General features: G+C 36.4%; 3 protein-coding genes across 3 annotated transcripts in view; 2 read left to right on the top strand and 1 right to left on the bottom strand.

Annotated features, from left to right (window-relative positions):
* The first annotated feature begins 229 nt into the window (after positions 1–229).
* LOC119572416 lies at positions 230–7,662 on the top strand. The gene is made up of 8 exons (XM_037919532.1): positions 230–280; positions 3,999–4,143; positions 4,929–5,098; positions 6,256–6,434; positions 6,596–6,737; positions 6,945–7,097; positions 7,254–7,370; positions 7,525–7,662. Exons 1-8 carry the CDS (start codon positions 230–232, stop codon positions 7,570–7,572), a joined length of 1,005 nt encoding a protein of 334 aa, XP_037775460.1. The 3' UTR covers positions 7,573–7,662.
* A 4,455-nt stretch (positions 7,663–12,117) lies between these two features.
* LOC119568317 (ubiquitin-like modifier-activating enzyme 5) lies at positions 12,118–16,877 on the bottom strand. The gene is made up of 7 exons (XM_037916775.1): positions 16,668–16,877; positions 14,937–15,072; positions 14,449–14,645; positions 14,124–14,310; positions 13,829–13,956; positions 13,042–13,256; positions 12,118–12,526 (listed from the first exon to the last, which is right to left on the bottom strand). Exons 1-7 carry the CDS (start codon positions 16,799–16,801, stop codon positions 12,339–12,341), a joined length of 1,185 nt encoding a protein of 394 aa, XP_037772703.1. The 5' UTR covers positions 16,802–16,877; the 3' UTR covers positions 12,118–12,338.
* Positions 16,878–17,495: 618 nt separating this feature from the next.
* LOC119568309 overlaps positions 17,496–22,200 on the top strand; it is a 10,331-nt gene continuing 5,626 nt past the window's right edge. Inside the window, exon 1 of the mRNA XM_037916766.1 lies at positions 17,496–17,752. The gene's annotated coding sequence lies outside the window, so the exon portion shown is untranslated. The remainder of the gene's footprint in view (positions 17,753–22,200) is intronic.

Raw genomic sequence — 22,200 nt, 5'->3', positions numbered from 1 at the left:
TAATAATAATAACAATAATAATAATGATAATGATAATAATAATAATAATAATAACAACAACAACAACAATAATAATAAAAACTGACATTAATTACCCAGAATTCTCGAGCCAATTCCCCCTCCCGAAAACAACATTAGCAAACTATTTAACCAACTGACGAATCAATCCCAAGAAACCCGAATTTGTCGCCCACGCAGGGAAAGTCTCGTCGGCGACCACCTCCGCAGCATGCAGGCTTTGGCTGGAAAACGTGGGCATTCGAATGGCTCGGAACTGCAGGTGGGTATTGGCGATTAATTTCTTGTTTATTTACGTGAGATATAATCGCTGATCAAGATTTTGTTGTTGTTTTAAGTATGTGTTGTTATTATGTGTTATTGTTATGTATTTCAGGTGTTATGTATTAGGGGTGCATTTTGTTTGAAATGTGTCGATGGAATTCGTATTCTTTGTGGCACATGTGATTGGAGAGATAATTTTGTTAAGATGTATTTCATTACAGGTGATATTTTATGATATTCTTTCCTAACTTAAGGAATGGTGGGTTGTAATTATTGGACAAAAATATTTTACGCTGTTTCCATCTATTTTCGCCATATTGACATTTCTTCTTCTTCTTCTTTATCTATCTATGTATCGCCTCAGTATTTCAGACAATATCTCTTTTTATCTATCTATATCTTATTTCAATAGTTATCTCTCTCTCTCTCTCTTTCTCTCTTTTGTCTGTATCTCTCTCTCTCTCTCTCTTGTCTGTATCTCTCTCTCTGTCTCTCTCTCTCTCTCTCTTGTCTGTATCTCTCTCTTTCTCTCTCTCTCTCTCTCTCTCTCTCTCTCTCTCTCTCTCTCTCTCTCTCTCGCTCGCTCGCTCGCTCTGTTTATCTATCTATTCATTTATCTATCATCTATCATCTATCTCTATCTCTACTTATCTATCAAATATGTCTTCCACTGATTAACAAATGACAAACCTACATTACGTATAAGTTAAGCTAATCGCCAATTTCATCATTTTGTTTATGTTCAGAATCCGATTGTGGTAAGTATGATTTTATGTTCATTTTCCCGTAATTTCACGATTGAGGTGTTTCTGTCCTTTATTCCTTTCCTTCTTCTCCTTTTATTTTATATTATTTTTAACACCTGATGCCATTAGCGAATAACTTTTTATATTCATGGTCGCTTCTGGGGTCGCGAGAATCACCTTTTGTGGTAATTTCAGCAATATTATATTTAGACGAATATCAGGTGAAATAAATGGGAAAAACGTCTGGCTTTCATTATCTCTTACCTTTAGTCTTACACGCGAACCCAAGAAAATATTTTCTAATTTGTTATTTTTTTTTATTATAGAAATCATAGGCCTATGTTAGTACTTTTCAAGAAATCAATCTTGCTCAAGAGGTCAGTACCCGTTTAGATCATGTGTAGGTACCACACTGCATGATCCACAAAATACCTTTTATGGTGTATGTGGTATAAAAGAGAGAAAGGATATGGAAAACAATACTGATAGAATTATTCAATAAGCGTTTCTAGCTGCAGACCCTATGCTAACATTCAGTCCTTCAGACGTCTTTGCAGGGACATCAGTACTACTCTTCATTATGACTATCTAATGTAAACGTTGATAGCCTCCGGGCTAGTGCAGTGGTAACGTGTCGGCCTCTCATCCGAGGGGTCGGCGGTTCGCGCCCCGCCCTGGTGCGAGAAGTTGCAACTGTCGGCCGGAGGTTACTGCTGTGGCTGGGCACCACGGCGGGTAAGGACTCGGTTCAGCCGAGTCAGAATCAGCTGACACACGTGAGCGAGTCGGCACGAGTCGCCACAGGCCGGGCTCCCCTCATGGCATAGTCCGGGCGAGGCTAAGCTTCGCATTTCGGACTTATCCTTAGACGTTGATATAAACATAATACATATATATCTTCTCTTGTTATTTCTCTATACCTTGTCACGATCCAAATAAATTACAGGGAGATGATACCCTTTGTATCTATGGTCAATATCAAATATTCTTTAACCCCTTAAAATCAATAGCAAAAGATGCAAGAACAGGTTACATCTGCCAACTAAGCCATTTTTCTTCAAGAATTTCAGTTAATTCAAAACAAAACGGAAAGGATGCAATGTTAGATCAGTGTTATCAGGTTGATAGTGTTTTGCTTATCAAAACCTATTCTAACTCAATGAAAGTATATTTAGCGCCAATGATAAATCTTAAGTGATATATAACCATCTCTTCCTCCTTAAGAACATAATGATAATAATAATAATAATAATAATAATAATAATAATAATAATAATAATAATCCTTTCCCGTGAAAACGTGCATTGATATTTATTGTTTGTAAAAATGGATACACGTTCTCCTCTCCTCATTACTATCATCATTTGACTTTATAGCAAAGAAACGATAAGAATACTTTATCTTACTTGATTTTTTTTTATTCACACCACCTGCGTTTATCAATGGCACGTTGTATGAGAAATATAAAAGTTAACCTTAACAACAAACACAGAAAATGCTTAATATGATAAATGATTACAGATATTTAACGTAAGACTATCGTAATTTGAGAAATGAGCTTTGAAAATTACCTGTGAAGGCATAAGCTGAGACAAACGGCAACAAACAACATTTCTCTTTTCCTTTCCTTTTCTTTTGTCTAAAATAATGGGTATTTTTGCTTTTAAATCCCGACCCAACGAGATCCATTTAATTTCCTTATTTTTCCTTCATTCAAGATAGCCATAACATTTTCCCTGAAATGCGATGAGGAACTATGGTATTCTTAAAGCTTTTAACCCACAGTTATTTATACACACGTTTTTTCATAGGAATAATGGGATTAATAATGCTCTTCATAAGACTGGATTTTTTTTTTAATAACCTAGGAAGCGGTCATGGTATCGAACAAGTCTACAGTTTTGCCGAAAGATAAATAAATTATTAAATAAAACCAACACAAAAAGAAAAAGCCATAAAAAATAAAATGAAAATGGCTTTTCGATATATTTTCCGTAATATGAAAGATGTGCCTTTTTTCTTTCTTTCTTTCTTTCTTTTTTTAATCAGTTGCCAGATACATTACTGTAAGTTTTATCATTACGTTTCTCGACATTTTTGTACACCATTTTTTTTCTCCATTTTTTGCGTGTAATCACTTAAAATATCCGACTGCACTGCGGCTACACATTGTATATCATGAAAAATAAAATGCAGTTCAGCTGCAGATTTTTTTTTTTTTTTTTTTTCACCTCCTTCTATCTCCCTCTTCCATAAACACCGTATATGAGAGATGAGACACTACTTTTTTTTTACATAAGTACCTATGCTTCGTATATGTTTTTCTGATTAGCGTTGAAATTCGTTACTTTTTGATAAAATATTATCTCCCACAACTCAAACCGAATTTGATATGGCTGTGGAATGTTAATGATATTCTTTTTTAATATCAATCTCATTACTTTTCCTTCTGCTTATAAACAATTTAGTGTATACTAACATTACATCTGTCACTAAAAGTTGTGAATCTGAGCGTAAGGACCCTCTCTCTCTCTCTCTCTTATCTCTCTCCCTTTTTGTCTATATCTCTCTCTCTCTCTCTTTCTCTCTCTCTCTCTCTCTCTCTCTTGTCTCTCTCTCTCTTGTCTGTATCTCTCTCTCTCTCTCTTTCTCTCTTTTGTCTGTATCTCTCTCTCTCTCTCTCTTGTCTGTATCTCTCTCTTTCCTCTCTCTCTCTCTCTCTCTCTCTCTGTGCGTGTGTGTGTGTGTATGTGTGTGCGTGCGTACGTTCGTGCCTCTACACAAAACAGAAACCACGAGACCTACAGACTCGACTTAAAAGCCCCCCCTTAATCCTCCTCCAAAACAAACACCAATTAACCCCTTACTGTGAGGAACGAGGACCCCACCCCACCCGCTACTGTCTGTCTCAACCATGGCCACGACCCAAGGAGATCTATAACGTGATTTCCCTTCCCTTTCCCCCTGCAGAAGTACATGGAGGACAGCCTCGACCAAAAGGCGCAGCAGGCGAGGACCAAAGCACAGATTCCCAACGTCGATTACGTGCACTTCGTCCACTACGATATCAAGATGGGCTTTCGCGCCTGCGTCCTTGGCGTGTTTGGACTTCCTGGTATGAGTTCGAGGGAGGGAAAGGGGAATTGTTTATTGGAAAAATGTACAAATGATGCACTACGTTACTTAGCTAGGAACTTATATGGGAATAATTGCTAGCAGGCAACCCTCTGACTGTAGGGATAAGGTATTTAGTTAAATGGCAGCTTACAAAAATCTGTATGTTTTCTGCACAAACATAAAGATGCTTGTGTCTTTTTCAGTTGGGTCGTCTAACAGTTACAGATAAGTTCTAGGAAATAAATATCAGAATGATTTTTGGAATGGGGTTTTCGTATATAGAACATAAAAAATCAAATTCCTAAACCAATGATCAGCAGAAGTCAATAATATACAGTGGAGCTCTCTCTTCAAGGAATGCTGTATAACAATTAGATGAACAAAGATTCTTGTTTTTTTTTTTCTCGAAAAGAATGGAATAGCTAACTTCGGGAGATCGTGGATAGAAAAAGTTGGGAACTCTTGTCCTGATCAGCAGTAGAGTTAATTGATATTTTTCAGTTGGGGTGTATGTTCTGTAGAATCGCACAGGGTGCAGTGTCTTATTGGTGTGTAATTCGCTAATTTGCACTTCCTTTACTTGGTTCATCGTAATTTCTTTACTCTTGTACAATATGTTAAAAAAGAGAACGAATTTTATTTTATAGTCTACATAGACTACCGTAATGTAATGTTTGTTCTTGGAGTGTAAATTCGCTAACCCAAGCCTCCCATACTTTATCCATCATACTTTTCTTTGTTATTTTACATAGTGTTAATAGAAGAACGACTTTCATTCCATAGTGTACATGGACAACCGATACTGCCACGTCTACTGCCAAGTCCTACCCGGAGACGAGGCGAAGGACCTCCCGTCGACTCCTGAGGGCCATGGCCATGACGACAGGTTTATCACCAAGAGAGTCGACTTCCTTTCAGCCCAGCGGTCTCCTCAGTGGCTGGATGAACCCGTGGTAGATAATATGTACATGTATTATGTGTGTCCGTAATTGTATTGTAGTGTCTTCGAGAGGACCACTTTTTCCTCGTTTCCCCTTCTAAGCATCCCCCATTTTCTTTGTCATTTATCAAGAAGGATTACGCTTATTTGTTTTTACTGTTTTAGTATATTGTGATACGCTTTAGTATTTCTTTCGTTGTTATTAACGAATTACTAACATCGCCTATATCTTATCCTATTATCATCTTGTTTATATATATATATTTTATTATTATTATTATTATGTTCGTACTTCTTTTGTTGTTCCAATAATGTAAGCTGTCAGAATCAGCTGTTTTGGGCAGAAAAGTTCAGTTGCTGGTGACCCGGAGAAGAAGCTATGTATATGCAGAGAAAGTATATTACTGTGCAACACACTTGAGTATCATGGGTATGTATAATTACGCTATTCAGGCCCATGTGCATCTTGTAAGCCAGTGCAGTATATATTTACGTCCCTCTGGCCTTGGTTTATTATTATTCTGCGATCATTTCTTTACGTTCAATTCGTCTATCCGTTTTGATTTTTTTTTTTTTTTTGGGTGGGGGGGTGGGGTTGGGTTCCAATTTAATTCGTATTTGTGTCTTTTTTTGATTTACTTTTGTCTTGATTCTAAGCAAATTTCGTCCGAGATTTATAATTATTAATTAGTTATTAATATGTATTAACCGCTTTAATTTTCTTTTCTTTCGTGTTAGTTTATCTTTTGGTCACACAGTTAATGGTTGAGGTGTTCAGGTAGTAATATCACGGCCACATTACATCTGCATATCTCTCTCTCTCTCTCTCTCTCTCTCTCTCTCTCTCTCTCTCTCTCTCTCTCTCTCTCTCTCTCTCTCTCTCTCTCTCTCCCTCCCTCCCTCCCTCCCTCCCTCCCTCCCTCCCTTCCCTCCCTCCTTCTCTCTCCCCCACCCTCCCTCCCTTTCCCTTTCTCTCTCCTCTGTCTCTTCCTTTCTCTTTTCTATTTTCTCCCTCCCCCCTTCCCTCTCCTTCCTCCCGCCCACTTAATATACTCTTCCTCTCCCTTTCCGTCTCTTAAACGAAACATCTGTAAATCTTAATATTATTTTTTATTATTTTAGCAACACATCAATACTAAAATCCCTCTCTCCCTTTCCTCCCAACACCAGACATTACACCCACACTTCGACGAGCGTTCTGTCCTCTTGGTTCAGCTGTTTGGGTTCTCGCCTCATTACCGTCCTGGCGATGGGAGAAAACCGGGCAAGTTGACTGACTCGAAGGGCGAAGCTCCTCACTTGAATTATGATCACCCGATGGCCTGGGGTGTCACGCAGCTCTTTGAGAAGTAAGGATTGAAAGCTATAATGTCGAATGTCGAAGTGCGGTAATGTCCGAGGCGGTGATTTCATGATATCGGAAGATTGACTTTGCTGGAGGAGTTTGTGAAGGAATTATGATTTGAATATCTGTTAGATGGAAGACTTCATTATCCTTCTTTTTCTGCAGGAATTCCGTGATTAGTGGTGTTCATTGGCTGGCCATGTTTAAGGGTGCTCCAAATCCTGACGTGCTGGCAAGGCTGTCAAAGGACGCTCCTGCCCATGAGGTGCTGCTCCAAGCCCTGAAGGAGGAATATCTCAAACTTCATGTGAGTGATTCTCTGCAATATTTTCATTCCAACTATTTCTATCATATTTACCGTATTTGTAAATTACAATACGTAAAGCTTATCCAGAATTTAGCTTGATGTAAGGCAAATCATATTCCTTTTCCCATTGGTATAGTACTTGTATATGATATCTAGCACATTTATTTTGCATTGTAACCATTAACCCCCCCCCCCCCCTTGACTCAGGATGGTATGTCGTTGGAAGTCAAGATCTGGGATGGGCGTCTGGGTGCCACTGACCTGAGAGACGGACGCAACGAGATTCAGGTCAGCACACTCGGTAACAAGGAGAAATATGTCAAGGTTCACCAGCAAGTACACCAAAGAAGCATTGACGAAGTAAGCTGTTTAATTCCTGTTTCTCAGAAGAAAAAACTATAATCTTTTCTTATATCAAATTAATTTTTGAGTGTTTGAGATTTTTGAGTTTTTTTTTTTTAATACTGAATACTTTTTCCCAAAGTGTATTATTTAAGCACAACTTCTTCTACACAGTTTGTACTCAAGAACATGGATCAGGTACATAAACGAAATGGGCCCATTGGTGACAGGTTTGAGAAAGAGAGGACCCTTTTCGAGCAGGCGGCTAACGGGGCTTTCTTCAAGGCCATGGTGAGTGTTCAGTTAGTGTAAAAGAGAAAGGGAAATGTTAAAATACAGCATGGTCATCTGTTTTTTTTACTTGAAATTGTAACGTGAATATTTACCGACTGAAAGTAAGATGTTTATTCCCGTCACCATTTTTTTCTCTTTCTCTTTAACACAGGACGAAGCATTGGAGAAGGCTGGCCAGGAGCGCTTGCCATCAACATAATTGCTGTGCGGCAGAGCTCATTGAACAATCAAAACACTTGAAATTATACATTTCTTTGTATCAAGGAAATCCACAGCACTTCAGATATTCCTCTTTTGATTTTAATATATATATGTATATATATATATATATATATATATATATATATATATATATATATATATATATATAAAGATATCCTTCACAAGTACTCTATGTAAAATATCAACAATGTTCAGGATACTATACTATTTTTCTAGATTGGATTGTTATATTACAATTTATTGCACTCAAATACAGACTTCTGATTCACCCCACACACCAAATAATGTGCCATAGTTCATAAATCTAGTAGTGTTCTCATTGGAGAATTATATTTTTGTCTAATTCAACAGTAAATATTTTTACATGACCAGCGATTCATGTCTCTTGCTATGTACTCTCCTATCGATGTTTGCAAACTCGATGTGAAAGAGGTGTTGATAAGTGTCCTCGGCGAGATATTCACATTGTTCTATGCGACTTCAGTGTGGTATCCGGCTGTGATCGAGCTGGTCGGTCCTCGTGTGTCGAGAGAAGATACCCGTAGCGAGAATAGCCTCCATTTCTAGGACTTTGCAAGGTCCCCATTATTGAGGATTTATGGCGGTTGGTCCCATCGCTCTGACTCGCACCGGGTAAGGTCGCCAAAGAGATCAACCACATCCTCGTCAGCACTCCACCAGAACATCAGGGTATACCAGAGTGCAGAGTTCTGTGGTACTGACCATATATTGGTTTGGCTACTCTCCGAGTCCACTTCAACCCCCCCACCCCCCCACCGCACCCCGTCGGACCAGTAATGACAGGTTAAGGGAGGGGAGTTTGCTGAGGTTACCTCGGGTCGCTTCGCAAGACTCGAGAATCTGGCGAACTATGTACTGCTGTGGGATGCCTTCAATCACGAAAAATTTATGCAGCTCAAGAATCCATTAGGAACCTCCCAAGAGCAAGACAGAACTTCATCTCGTAGCAGACACTGTTCGACTGACAGGGGATCGGGATATGCATCGTTCCCTGCTGTGCAGGGCTTTGTCCAGCTTACTAAACTCTGAGAAAGCTGAACTCCCAGCCCTCCTCACAGACGACTGCAATCTGCTCAGCAGATGGCCGGATCATCTCAGATCATGATGGGAAACGGGAACGTTACATGGGTACTTTGGTCAGTTGTTCTAATTGACCCACCAACAATTAGCCTAGATGCAAGTAATGTCACTTGCATCTGTGTGTGCGTGCGTGCGTTCGTGCGTGCGCGCGCGCGGGTGAGGAAGATATCTATTTTTTTCTATTAGTAGTAAGAATATGTTCTGTATTTTTTCTCTGTACTATTAGGTACAATATATTTCTTTTATTTTATGTATATGGGGCAATCCTTGCAGAAGTGAGGTATTGTAAGTAATAGACTCAAGATGCTCAAGAAAGAACAGTGACAGAAATTGCTTACATTTGCCAGGAGTCAAATATCTGAATGGAAGTGACGCCCATAAAAAAAGAAAACTGACTGGATTTGAGCGGCCATTGTTGTTTACAAGTGCATTTGCTTTGAATCAATTCAAACATGGCAAAAAAAAAAAAAAAAAGACTACTGCCTGCACACCAACAGGATTAGCAAGGGAGGTCCATTCAGTCCACAGATTCACAGACTGGGGTGGATTGCTTTATCACTTCTTTCAGAGTACCTTTACCCCACTGATGTTCATACTGATTCTGCCACATTTCTAGGCATTTGAGGCATTAATGATGTTAATGCTACTTCCCTCACTTCAGTAAGGAGAACCACATACATTGCATGGTGAAAGAATTATATCAGTGTCAAATGCACCTACACAGTATTACTGGAATATTACCTCATATTTTACTAGAATGTAGTTTGAAACACGATTCATAAACTATTTGAAATTTACAAACAGATGTTTCATAGTGGTGGTTACCAAAACTTCTACACTAATGATCTCTTCCTCAAACTCCTAAAACACATCCGCCTGCTATCAACTGTTTCCTAAAAGATCTTTAATACTCCAATAACAGAACATTATTTTGTCTTCTACGACCCTATCTATGTTGCTGGCATATCAGCAAAAGGAAAACTTTCTTATTTTTCCTGCTGTTGCTCAAAATTCTTCTTCCAAGGTTTTGTGAATTCGAGTTTTTGGGAGCCATCGCCATATAGTACAGTAATATGGGGTTTTACCATTGTCAGTATATTTAAGCATTTTAATGTTTGGGAGTGAACCAACACATACATACTGTTCGTTTTAAATAAACTAATAATTACAGTTAAACTGTTATTCATTCTTCCATGCCACCCCCAATCCCTTGCTTTCTTGTCGTGGAGGGCTTAGGAGATGGAGACTGAGGCTCAGTGTTGGGGATTACCCCTGCTTTGGACTTAAGCCCTCACTTTAACAATTTTTGCATGGTCTTTTTTTCCTCCTCATTTCCTTTTCCTTCTCTTTTTCATCCTCATGTTCTGTCCACTTATCCTAATCGTTAATTCATTTGAATCTTTTTCACCACAATGCTTTGTCATAATGCAGTGTGACCTTTGATGTCTATCACATTTATTTGTTTTGACCACTGAACAATTCTGGGAATCCACAAACATCACCTTGTGAACCAAATAACTGTTTACTCAGGGGCTTCTCCCCCCCCCCCAAGCCTCACCCTAGTGCTATATTTTGAACACACTGCTAATGACCTTAAATAATAGATGCAGCACAAATTTTTCAGTAAATAAATCTTCCATGCTTAATAAATGTTTATCAGGCCCATAAATGGCACATCTTTCAAGGCAATGAAAAGATGAGTATTTTTGATTGATAAACATATGTCAAGCAATTTTCTGAAAGCTCAAAGGATTCATTTTCACTAATCTCAGGGGCTTAGCACACACACCAACTAATTTTGAGCCTCCGGACTAGTACACTGGCAACCTATCGGCCTTTCAATCAAGGGGTCAGCAGTTCATGTTCTGCCCAGGCGTGAACAGTTTCAACTATTGCCTGGAGGTTACTGCTGTGGTTGGGCACCACGGTGGGTAAGGCTTAGCTCAGTCAAATCAGCATCAGCTGACACACGTTGTTCCAAGTTAGTGTTTGTCAGCTTCGTTGTCTACTCCACCACCCTTATTACTACTCCTCATCCTTACTGTCTTCATTCCCGCAGTACTACCACACTCCACACCACCCCATCTTCCTCCCACCCTTGTCCTTCTACTGCTTTCACCTCTGCAAACTTTTTGAGTGCATTCAAAGTATTTGCTGATATTCATCCTCCTCCTCCTCATGCTCCCCTTACCCCTCTTCCTCCCACTCTCTCCCAACACACCTCATCCTGCCCTTCTCCTTGTGTACTATTCCCTCTTTTTTCCCCTCATTATCCTTACCTGTATTACCCATTCATTGTTTAATAATGGCTCCTTTCCAAGTTTTCCTTATACAATATTCTTTTTCCTTCCTCATCCAGTCACCCTGTGCCATTAGCCCCTTCCTCTTTTACTAATCCCTGCCTCACTCCATCAGCTCTCCCCTCTTTACCCTTTTCACTATCTATCCTATACCACTCTATAACCTTTGGCTTCTAACACATTTTATCCTGATCATTAACTCATTTTTACCCTTTTTGCCAGGATACTAAACCATACTGCTATATGACCCTTGATGTCTAGCTTGTTAACCATTAACTGTGACCTTTCAGATGTGGGGTGGCAGTACTGTTATCTTAAGTCATGCCTGAAAAATAAAGCTCCTTTTTGTTGTCAGGTCTGTCAGTTATTTAGTTAGGCAAGAGACTACTATCTTTTTTGCACATGGATTTCTTAATTACTAAGGCTCTAATGACATGCTTCTAAAATTGGCCACAAATTAAAACTGAGGCCATCCCTAGTGGAGGCCAGGTCCTACAAAGGCCATATTCAACTTTATGTGCTATGAAACAACTGCCAGACTCTTGTAAGAGCCTTAATCTCAGAGTAAGTTAGGCTAAATATGCAAAAAACATGTTAACATTTATTCACTGGGTTTTGTTAAATAACATGTCACAGGAAAATAATATACAAGTAATTTATCAATAATTTAATGTAAAAAAAATATGTATATCAATAAGCAACACTGATAATCTAAATCTTAAGATTGTGAAATATAAAACAAGCAGCAGATGGGGAATGTTCTTCAGACTTGATATTTTCAAACTAAATATAAGAATCTCAATTAAATAACATAATTCATAACAAAGGCAAAAAAAAGAGACAAGATTTATAAATATTCTAAACATATATAAACAATATAGTCTATCATAAAAAAAATTAAAATTCAAAATATTCATAACATTTCTTCTTCCGATGGGAAAGTTTGAGCCTCGCATCAACCGACTGATAATATCTTAATGAAATATACAATGAAGGAAGTGTTTCATATCACTTTATAAAGATAGATTCTGAGAGCTTTAATAATAGTTTAATTAATTATATTCTGGGCACTTGTGATTTTTCTTTCTTTTTTACAAAATATATAGGAATAACAGCAGAGATAGCAAACCAATAGAGCTTTATTTTCTGAAGAAAAACACTGATTCCTTAACTCTTGAAGAGATTCATCATCATATAAATTCAGACTATTTCAGAGCTTCTGTGATACATACAACATTTTGAATTGGTTTCTCATCACCTCTTCTACTTGTCATCAATATATCTTGCAAGACCCCAATCCCAAAATACACTCCCATGCCTCCCTCCCACTCATGAAATAACCTTAGAGCGATTTCATTTGTGCCATGAGGTCATCCAGGGAGGTGTCTTCCGTTTGGACCACGCTGGCCTCGTCCTCGGTGCTTGTTGGGGCTGGTCTCTCATAGGCTACCGTTATACCCTTTGCAAGACCTGACACTTGGGGCTCAGAGCTGGTCTCTTCGGGGGTTGTCTCGTCAACAAGAGAAATACCTACAACAGAGAAGAGTGTTATCAATATCATTCTATCTATCTATTTATAAAATCAAACATAAGAAAGGAGAAAGCCACCATTAGGTGAGATGGATGCCAAAAGTACTGTTCCATACCGATACAATGTTAAGAAAGTTTTTAATTTTGTTTTTTAACAAATCAAATCAGTTCAAATATATATTTGTTGAAAAGGAATAGAGTCATCATAAGTTTTCGTATATCCTTTTTTTCCTTTTCTTTTTTAAACAAAAGTAATCACTCCTACCCAATCTAAGATTATGCTTCCTTTATATGGAACATCAGCCAAAATTTCAAACATCTAACTTCCAAGTTACAATGAAAACAAAAGACAGATTGGATGGGAAAAAAACAAGAACACAAAAAGAAATATGAAAAAAAAAAAACCCAGAAAACTAACACAAATAAAAAAGAAAGGAAAGGAAAACCAAGGAAAAGAAAAAAAAAAAAAAACTTGAATACCACACACCAAAATATTCACTAAAATATTCACTAACCCCATTCATTATCCTCATGGACAACTGCTTTCTCCTCCTCTACCACCTTCTCCACCTTAGGTTCAGCTGCCTTCTTGGCATTGTACTCTGCCTGTCTCTTCCGGCACCAAGAGTCTTCGCACTGAGGGTTGGGTTTCACCGTCATGGTGGGGAAGAAGTCCACTAAGGCATTGTAACCTAAGTAGTAGGACACCTGACCAAAGTTCAGCAAATACCTGGTGGCAGAAGAAGAGTTTTCATTTTCATCCCTGGCAAATACAATCATCACACTAATGAAAGAGTTCAGGACTGTAAAATGACTTTGATACTATGTTCACTTAGGTATATGCTGTCAATTTCCTTTATACTTTAACTCACTTTACTCTTACAAGCCAAATAACTAACTTAATATAATGTTTACTATTAGACCTAAACCGTTTTATTCACTGTCTGTTAAGCATCTTGGTTACAGGTGGCTTTATTTACAAAAGGATGAAAAAATAAAGTTTTCAATCAAACTGGAAAGGTTTACCTCAGCATTATTCCCAGATGCAACACCTTAAATACCAAAGAACTCAATAACTTTTGCAATTAGTTTTATCTATATGGATCTATAGATCCAACTTGGTAATATAGTAATAATTTCCAATTGATTTGAAAGTAATACAACAGACATATTGTATATCGTATTCTAATAGTATTGCAAAAAAAATATCTAACAGGAACACAACAGTACTGAATTCAAAATTAATTTGCAAAAAGAACCAAAGGTCTGTTAGTTTGTATGACAACTGCAGTTTCAACTTACTTGAGTACATTTTGCACCAGCATGCCAGCAACTATACCCATTGTGGTGGGTAAAGAGGCTGCACACACACCCTCACGTTTCAAGGTACGCTCATCAATCTGGCTCGCAACCACTAGAGGAGGGGCACACTAGATGGCAGAAAAAAGGGTGTAAAATTATAATAATCATTTCATGTCATTAATTCTACAATTGTTATATCATGAATGAGATATGTAATTTGATGACTGGAGAAATGAATTGGCCTACTTGATTTTTCATCTTTTATAAGTATTCATCAAAATAAATCAATGCTTACATCAAAACAAGCAATCTCCCCTGGGATCAGGAACTGAATGTGACCTGAGACTGCATTTTCTGCAACACCGGACTCAAACCAAGTCTGACCCAATTCATTGCAAGCTCGGTTAACAGCCATTCGAGCCTCATAGTTATCTACACAGCTCAGCACAAGATCCACTGGACCACCTGTTAAACTACCAGTCCTGGAAAAGACAATAAAAATTCCTCATTATTCAAAATGTTCAAGGAATTGCATATTTTATCACAATCTTTAGAAATTGCATATTTTATCACAATCTTTCAATAGGAATGTACTTTCCCAAGTTAACTCATCTACTTACTTAATTCTGTCCATGAAGTGGTCGAAATTATCTACGGTTGTAATATTATAGTTATGAGTTTCAAATGTGACATCAGGATTGATAAATTGCAGAGTGTTAGCTGCGGCGGCAACTTTGCTAAGCCCTGCTTGGTGGGGCTGGAAGAACAGTCGGTTCATGTTGGCCAGCTCTACTTTGTCATAGTCAAACAACAGAAGCTGGAGAAAGAAATATAAATATACATCTCCAAATTTATATAACTTTTTTTTTTATTGCATCATCATCATGATTTTAATTTCCATCAAAATAAATACAAGTTATATTATTCAAGAAAATATAATTTACTCCCTTTCTTACTTTTCTTTTATATCTAACATAGTATATAATATATACAATACCATTATAACATATACAACATACAGCCTAAAATAAAGTACCATCATATGTTACTTTAACCTTTGTTTTAGAATTTGCTAAACATTTACACCAAAGTTAGACCATCTACTTACCTTGCCAATACCACATCTAGTGAGCATTTCCGCAGTTACACTGCCAACACCACCAACTCCTACAACGGCAACAGTATGAGTTCTAATCTTTTCATAGTCTTCCACAATTCCCATTCTCTTTAGGGCCATCAATCGGCTGAAAAGAGAGAATGATTTTCCCTCACTTAATATTCTGCATTACTTTAATATACTCAAAACCTTATTAATAATAATAAAAAGGATAGATGATAAACAATTAGGTACACTAACATGTATGGGGACAGACACATTTATATGCATACTCATACTTTCATTCATACACTTATGCACAAGCATTTACCAAAAACATTACCTGTCCTCAAGCTTAATCAAAATTAATGGTAAATCTATCAGAATCACTGAATACAGAAACAAATAAAAGACCAAATAAAGATAAATGCTACATAACTACTAACAAAAATCAATATATTTTTAAAATCATTTTCATTTGACACTTAAGAAATTAAAGTATAGCTCTATAAAAATGAAAACATTTTCCTACTTTTACTAACACCCAATCCTCTCAACAAGAACCATTTATTTTAAATCCACATATAATTAATCTTATTCATAATTTTAAAGACTATATAAAGTATTACAGTCTATTAATTCAAGAGGATGATATGTATCCCAGGCACCACAGACAGTCAGCTGCTGAAGTGAAAAATTGAATGCAAGAACCATATGTTTCCCCTGCTGTCTGCAATTTTTGCTGCACCATATGCATATGACTTTCAATATAACAAAAAAAAAATAATGAGGAGAATATAAGCCTCCTCTGGGAAGCAATATCTCTTCGCTGATCGCAGACAGGGTGAAGCAAGCTAAGGCCATGTAGAAAAGGCATGAATGAGAATGGATATCTTCCCAGTGCATGTGCACCTTGAAGATACGTATAATCATTCATCTCTTATCTACAATTGTGGCAATGAACATGGTTCATTTAAGCTAAGAATTGTTTAATACACACAGCATAGACCTACAGTAGGCATGACCATCATGACATGGAATCATTGCCACCCAGCATAGAGGCACAGTGTTTCATGGCAAAACTAGATGCCACCCTGGCTCTCTAATTTAAAGCTTAATTTGTAAATTTGTGACCAGCACAATTCCTCAATTATATTCCTACAAGCTTAGTGACCAGGGAGGGGAGAGGGGGTGGGGTTTCTCACTAAGATATTAAAAACTTCTGAATACAAACTTGGATATGGTAAAATCTGAGGATTTAATGTGAGAAACTTAATATTTGTTTTAAAAACTAATACTACCATCAGATCTATATTGACCAAATATATGTAAAATATAAAAGTACCATGGAACATATTCCAAACTACCATTATTTAGTAAAATCAAACAGGGAAAAAAATGACAAAAATGGTAAAGTAACTACGAGTCATCTACATTTCATAAGGAATCTGAAACATACATGATTTTTATTATTATAAGGAGTAATAACTGAACTTCTGTATAAAATCTTTAAAAAGCTGATTACTATAGGCCTGTATTCCTATACCGTAAAGCTTTAACAATGACGCAATCAAGGGAAAATAATTTAAATATTTATCCATACGAATTCAACTGTCTGTTTTACTCAATAAGCCTGCCTAAATATATTTATCCTCAAATTAATCCACACAAAGCAAAAATACCGGTCAATATGGGAGGGAAAAAATATGACAGGTAAGGGAACACACGGAACATATTTCCTACCTATATGGGTTACTATCCACCACTTCACCCGACATTTGGGCGATTTTCTCTCTTGCACAGCCCTTGTCATCTCTCAGCTGCTTGAGTTCGGCTTCCAATTGCTGTATTTTACCCTTAAGTTCTTCCACAGACATCGTGAACAGCTGTCCTGACGTGACCGAGGAACCGCCTTCTTTTACTTTCGCCTCGGTGTTTCCTTCTCGATTACTCTCGCCAGGATGACAACACGCATTTTGTATACATACTTTGATTCTTTATATGAGGATGAGAATACGAGATACTTTATAGATTTATTGCAAGTAATATATATAATTTTTATTAAATATCTTTTTGACATGTATGATAAAACAGAGGGATGTTTTGATTATACTATTTTCTTATTGAATACGGACGTAAAGATATATATCGTAGATATATTTTGAGAAATGCAATTAATTGGTTCATACTATAATATTAAGTTTCAGTATCATAATCTAAAAAATAAGAAGTCTGTAACAATGCACTTGTCATATTCATCATCCAAATGTTAATTCTATGCATGCTTTAAATTAGTCATTATGGCTTTAAGTTGACGTTTCCACATGTTGATTTTCAGTTCAATGCTTTGTAATACCTATTTTAATATAATTTACCAATAAATCTTAGTTTCGCTATCCTGATAAGTCAAATATTATTAGTCACTTTCCCCTACAAAAAAGTAACCAACCAATGATAAGATTCCTTTTTTCTAGTTTCTGATTGGCTGAAGATAAAAGTCCAGGATGACAGTTCAAGCCCTGCGCTCTGCGTATCAGCCAATCAAAATAAAACTCCGGGAAAAACTCCACTGCGATTGGTCGAACGTAGACGCGAGTGTCAAGAAATCGAAAACAAACACGGCCTTATCTTCGAAAAATGTTCCTCCTCTGGCAGTGTACCCCATTCCTTGCCTCTAATAAGATGGTCAGGGTTTCTCGTTGCGTTTTCGAGACCTCATTAGCCGGAAGTGATGGGAGATAATGTGTCGGAGACTTCGAGTAACTGGCCGAGAGATGAGCTCGTGTTCGTAGATGAGCTAAGGCGCCATGGCGAACCCAGGAGCAAAGGTAAAAATGAAAAAAAGGGAGGAAAATGGTGTGTTTATCAAGGGGAGTCTGTCTGGGGGGGAAGAGGAAGCCTTTGTGAAGGGAAATGAAACAGGTCTGGGGGGGGTTTCTGGGCTTTTTTTTCTCTCTCTTTACGTGTCATGGAGGCTGTGACACGGAGGATCATTTTTCGCCTCTTTATTTCAAGTCGTCATTATTACGAGGAAGGACGTGATTGCAAGTGTGAAGATAATGAAAGCGCGTTCGAGGTGTCAAGGTCAAGGGGAGGTCGTCGTTGTTTGAATCTGTGAAAAGAAATGGAACTCGCGAGAAAAATTACACTATTATAGACGGTATTCTTGTGTAGAAGATTAGCTATTGTATTTTTTATTATTATTATTATTATGGGGGTTGAGTATTCCTAAGTAAGGAGAGAGAAAATATGTCATTTTTTTTTTTACAAGGATTGATTATGGTGGTTGTCTCTGCCTTCTTATAATCAGTTAATCTTCGGAATGAAATCAGAAGTACAAAGATCATTTTTTGACAAGGAAGTGGTTATCCTTCATCGCCATTATCATCTAATAGGCCTAAGTGAATGTGATACAAGAGTAGGCTTTATCCTAAAAAAAAAAAAAACAAGTGTTATTTGAGGTACCCCAGGGTATAGCACTAGAGCCCCTTTGCCAAGTCATACCAGAAAAATGGAAATAACTGATTCTCTGTATCTCTTTTCTTGTTGAAAGCTTAGTTTACAGACCAGAAGAGGAAAGGGAATGTAACTGCTATTTGTAAGGTACTGGTTTGCAGAGGGAGCAATGAGACTTAATTAAGAACTGCTTATAACAGCAGAAGTATTTCATAAGTCAAATTTGACATAAAGAGTACATGTGAAATAGAATTAATGTCATGTAATAATAGTGTTTTTACCTTTTTTATCTACATCTGTTTGTAGACAAGTCATACTGGATTTAGAGTAAAAGAGTAAGAGTGATCACTTTTATTTTGAGTTTGTGTTGCATTATAATTTCCTGCCTTTTTAATGATGTTTGAGGAATTTTAAAGCTGTTGCATTTTTTTTTCTCTTCTTTTTTTTCAATGGATTTCTGAGTGATATCAATATTCATCTAGTCATATTCATTGTGTCAGATACATAGATAGATACCTATTTTTTCTTATTTATAGGTAGATGAATTGATACATCAGTTGAAAAGAAGAAAAGAACATGTATTTGAAAGGTGAAATGAACATTTCTTCATGCATATTAGCATATTATATTAGGAAATTCAAATTTCCTTTGCTAAATCATTCATCTCTCTCTCTCTCTCTCTCTCTCTCTCTCTCTCTCTCTCTCTCTCTCTCTCCTTCTCTCTCTCTCTCTCTCTATCTCTTCTCTCTCTCTCTCATCTCTTTCTCTCTCTCTCTCTCTCTCATCTCTTCTCTCTCTCTCTCTCTCTCTTCATCTCTTTCTCTCTCTCCTCTCTCTCTCTCATCTCTCTCTCTCTCTCTATCTCTTTCTCTCTCTCTCTCTCTCATCTCTTTCTCTCTCTCTCTCTCTCTCATTCTTTCTCCTCTCTCTCTCTCTCATCTCTTTCTCTCTCTCTCTCTCTCTCTCATCTCTTTCTTTTTTCTCTCTCTCTCTCTCTCCTCTCTCTCTCCTCATCTCTCTCTCTCTCTCTCTCTCATCTCCTCTCTTTCTCTCGTCTTCAATCTCTCTCTCTCGTCTTCAATCTCTCTCATCTCTCTCTCTCTCTGTCTCTCTCTCTCTCTCTCTCTCTCTCTCTCTCTCTCTCTCTCTCTCTATCTCTCTCTCTCCTCTCTCTCTCTCACTCTTTCTCTCTTACTCTCTTTCCCTCTCCTTCTCTCTCTTTCTCTCTCCTTCTCTCTCTCTCTCTCTCTCCTCATCTTTCCATCTCTCATCTCTATTTTTTTCATATCTCTCTTCTCTACTCTTTCATCTCTCTATCTTCCTCCTCTACCTCATCCTCTCTCATCATCTCTCTTCCATCTCTCACTTCTCCTCATCCCTCTCCCATCTCTCTACCCATCTCCTCTTCTCCACCCCCCATCTACTCTCACTTTTTCTCTCTATCCTCCTCTCTCAGTTATCATCTTCTATATCTTTATCATCTATCACACACCACACCACACATCAATAAACACACACACACTACAAACACACACACACCACACACACACACACACACACACACACACACACAAACACACACACACACACACACACACACAACACACCACACATACACACACACATCACACACACACACATACACACACACACACATACACACACACACACACACACACACACACACACATACACACACACACACACACACACACACTTACACTTACACTTACACATACACACACACATGTGCATATATATACATGCATATATTTGGGTATATATGCATACATATGTAATATATATACACATAGATATGCATATATATAATATAATATAGATAATATATATATATATATATATATATATATATATATATATTATATATATATATATATATATATATATATATATATATATATATGGTTAATCTTTACGGTATGGACGCACAAAGCTAGGGCAAATTGAAGATGATATTTTTTAGAGAACAAAAATTTAATTAAGGAAAAAGGTCACGGACCGTTTTCTGTTGGACTGCGCGCCTACGTCATCACAGTGTCACGACCAATCAGGTGGCGGCAGTTTATCAGAGAATTTAATTGCTCATTAAAGTTTTAGTAGAATATTCCATATATGATGAAAATATACACGGCCATTTATTTACTGTTCATATAAATTCGCTTTTCGCCGTTTTACGTAAAAAAATTGTTTTCATGCTTATTTTCTCAAACCTATTATGATTTTTGATTGCTTAACTACTCAAACCACGCAGTCAATTTCGAATATGCAGTTAACACCATTTCTAGAATACACCGGTGACCTGCCTCATTCTTCTCAGTGACAATGACCTCATCTGTGCTATGGTGGTGTATTAGACTTCCACTCTAAATTTCATGGAAAAACAGGAGGCCTTATCATTTTTTGAGAGAATCATGGACTTTTATTAACTGAAAAAAAGTGTGAAAAGTGTAGTTCGATTTGTAGACTAGACTAGACATCGCTTCCTCCTTGCCGCGGTTATTAATTTGCACCCTCCGCAGTTAGGTACGTCGTCATATCATATTCGTTTTTTGTTTTCTTTTATTTTATACTGCTCTTTCCTATTTTTTTGGTGGGCTTAATCGAACACTCATATTTTTTTCTTCATAGATATAAAGTTTGGCCCCGAAAAGTCGCATTCTATGATCTTCGTAAATATAAAGTTTGGCTCGCATTTCCGAAAAGTCGCATTCTTTGACCTTCGTAAATTAAAGTTTGGCTCGCAAGGTAAACATGGATGGGGACGGTGTTGCGCAGGGCCTATTTTCGTCAAAATTATATTTACCGGGAAATGACGGAAGTAGGCCCTGCATAACACCTTCCCCATCCATGTTTACCTTGAGAGCCAAACTTTTCGGAAATGCGAGCCTGAATGTATATGAACATATATACATGTATATCTGTATGCATATATATATATATATATATATATATATATATATATATATATATATATATATATATATATATATATATATATATATTATATATACACACACATTGTATGTGTATATACATTTATATATGTGTGTGTATATATATATAGATACATAAGCATATATATGTATACATATACACATACATTGTATAAATAAATATATACACATGTGTATATTTACATTATATATATAAATATACATATGTATATATACATATATGTATATATGGGTGTGTATATATATGTATGTATATGGCTTTATGTATATGTATGTCTATATAATATATATATATATATATAAAATATATATATATATAATATATGTATATATATAATATATATAATATATATATATATATAAAATATATATATAATATATATTTTATATATATAATATATATATATATAATAATATATATATATAATTTGTATATATATGAATATTTATGTATTTGTACATATACACATACATGTATGCATATATATATACATATATATATATATATATATATATATATATATATAGATAGATAGATAGATAGATAGATAGATATAGATATATATAGATAGATATAGATATAGATAGATATAGATATAGATATATATATATATTTACACACATGAATGTGTGTATATATATACATGTGTACATATAGAAATAAATATGTATATGTATATATATATACATATATACATTATATCATATATACAAAATTATAACATAATATACATATATACATATATATACATATATATATACATATAATATACATATATACTATACTATATCATATACATATATATATACAAATTACTATATATACATATATATACATAAATTAT

The sequence above is a fragment of the Penaeus monodon genome, chromosome 4 (assembly GCF_015228065.2).
Source record: "Penaeus monodon isolate SGIC_2016 chromosome 4, NSTDA_Pmon_1, whole genome shotgun sequence".
NCBI lineage: Eukaryota > Metazoa > Arthropoda > Malacostraca > Decapoda > Penaeidae > Penaeus > Penaeus monodon.
Note: the sequence above shows the minus strand (reverse complement) of the source record. Positions and strands in the feature narration are given on the sequence as shown.

Bases quoted from the DNA above. Each gene is read 5' to 3' on its own strand.
- LOC119572416 (XM_037919532.1), top strand. From the start codon at position 230: ATGCAGGCTTTGGCTGGAAAACGTGGGCATTCGAATGGCTCGGAACTG. The intron at 5,099-6,255 runs GTAGATAATATG...TCCCAACACCAG, and splicing joins AGTGGCTGGATGAACCCGTG to ACATTACACCCACACTTCGA. The intron at 6,435-6,595 runs GTAAGGATTGAA...CTTTTTCTGCAG, and splicing joins GTCACGCAGCTCTTTGAGAA to GAATTCCGTGATTAGTGGTG.
- LOC119568317 (XM_037916775.1), bottom strand. From the start codon at position 16,801: ATGTCTGTGGAAGAACTTAAGGGTAAAATACAGCAATTGGAAGCCGAA. The intron at 14,646-14,936 runs GTAAGTAGATGG...TTCTTTCTCCAG, and splicing joins CTAGATGTGGTATTGGCAAG to CTTCTGTTGTTTGACTATGA. The intron at 12,527-13,041 runs GTTAGTGAATAT...TCTCTGTTGTAG, and splicing joins CCATGAGGATAATGAATGGG to GTATTTCTCTTGTTGACGAG.